The 1,472-nt window shown below is 22.7% G+C and overlaps 1 protein-coding gene across 6 annotated transcripts in view; it reads right to left on the reverse strand.

Annotated features, from left to right (window-relative positions):
* Positions 1–1,472, reverse strand: part of LOC115234267 (serine/threonine-protein phosphatase 4 regulatory subunit 4-like) — an 11,909-nt gene that overhangs the window by 4,519 nt on the left and 5,918 nt on the right. For 3 of the 6 annotated variants that reach the window (XM_029805210.1, XM_029805209.1, XM_029805212.1), the window contains exons 12-16: positions 1,318–1,432; positions 858–897; positions 634–704; positions 317–362; positions 4–26 (exon numbers count right to left, since the gene is read on the reverse strand). In XM_029805210.1, the coding sequence (XP_029661070.1) occupies positions 4–26; positions 317–362; positions 634–704; positions 858–897; positions 1,318–1,432 (295 nt within the window). The remainder of the gene's footprint in view (positions 1–3; positions 27–316; positions 363–633; positions 705–857; positions 898–1,317; positions 1,433–1,472) is intronic. The other 3 variants (XM_029805211.1, XM_029805214.1, XM_029805213.1) reach the window with 3 other exon arrangements.

Below are 1,472 nucleotides of genomic sequence, written 5' to 3' on the forward strand. Positions count from 1 at the left end.
TTTCCCAAGGATGTGTTAGTAGAATTCTGTTAGAAATATAAAGCAGGCATAACTTACAATTAAAATTTTTTCTATAAGGCTAATGTTAATAGAATGCTAATTTCTATCTTAAAACATATATATTAGTGAAATATTATTTATATAATAAATAGAGTGTAAAACTAGATAAATTTTTGGCCATCTGTAAAATTTGTTATATATAATTGTAAATTGTTTCAATTTGAATGCACATATAAATAATTATGTCATTTTTAAACATGCATTAGTTTTGTATCCTTTGGAATAGTTTCTTTTTTTTACGTTAAATTTTGCTTACCTTGTTTTTAAACTTTCAACTGTTTGACGCGATGGTGCAGCTCCATCTGCAAGACATTAAATTTTAGTTAAAACGAGTTAAAATAAAAATTATTACTATTAGTTTTGTTATCAATCTTTTTTTCTTGTTCAATTAATATTGAAATAATGTTTTAGCTAAAATTCGTTTAATCTAGTTGCTCCCTTTAATAGTTAACACAAAACAAAGATTTGTACTTTAAAAAATGACTTGGGCTTGCAACACAGATGACAGGATTACTTGGACACAGATTTCCGCTTCTCAATTTCTGTTATCATTAAATAATATAAGTTGCTTACATTTCATTAATAACAACTTTGTTTCGTATGATGCTTCATTATTCACCACTGGACGCTCACCTTTTGACTGCCTGAAACATAGATTGCATACATATTTACTAATAAATAATAATATACAATAATATAAGTTAAGATAATATACAATAATATAATTTCTGACAAATACAGATATATTATTTTATTATCTTATTTAATAAATTAATATATTCAAAATTTGAACTTACAATCCTCTTGTAGAAATATCACTTCCTGTTCTTGTCCAACCTGAAAAAATATAATGTTATATTTTATCAATATATAAACTTTTAACATAAAAATGTATTTCTTGTTAATGTAATTAATTAATAATATCTTTATTATTTTATAAGATTTTAATCACCTTTAAAAATTAAAAAAATTGTCTATTATTAGTTATATGTATATACAGAATAAAACAAAGTGTATGTGTGTGTGTATGTCATTAAAAGTAAAAATATATATTCTACAATAAAAGCAAAAAAAAATATGTAAGGTTAATAATGCATTTTTATAAATGTAACTTTTTTAAGTTACAAATATATAATGTATATGTATATACAATTATATATGTGATTTATATACATACACACAAATAAATATCTAAACTCTTAATAATATTTAATCAATAAAGACAATAAATACATTAATGAATATTTATATCAATACCTTTCTTTACTATACTTCCAGTCGCTGACTTTCCTGCACCTATACCTAACAACTTTTTTTCCTCTTCCAACTTTTTGGCATCTTCTATATCTTGTTTGGTAAGCTTCGTTGTTAACTAAACAAAAAATTGTATCCAAAAAATATATACATATATA

The sequence above is a fragment of the Formica exsecta genome, unplaced genomic scaffold (assembly GCF_003651465.1).
Source record: "Formica exsecta isolate Colony F162 unplaced genomic scaffold, ASM365146v1 scaffold2, whole genome shotgun sequence".
Taxonomy (NCBI): domain Eukaryota; kingdom Metazoa; phylum Arthropoda; class Insecta; order Hymenoptera; family Formicidae; genus Formica; species Formica exsecta.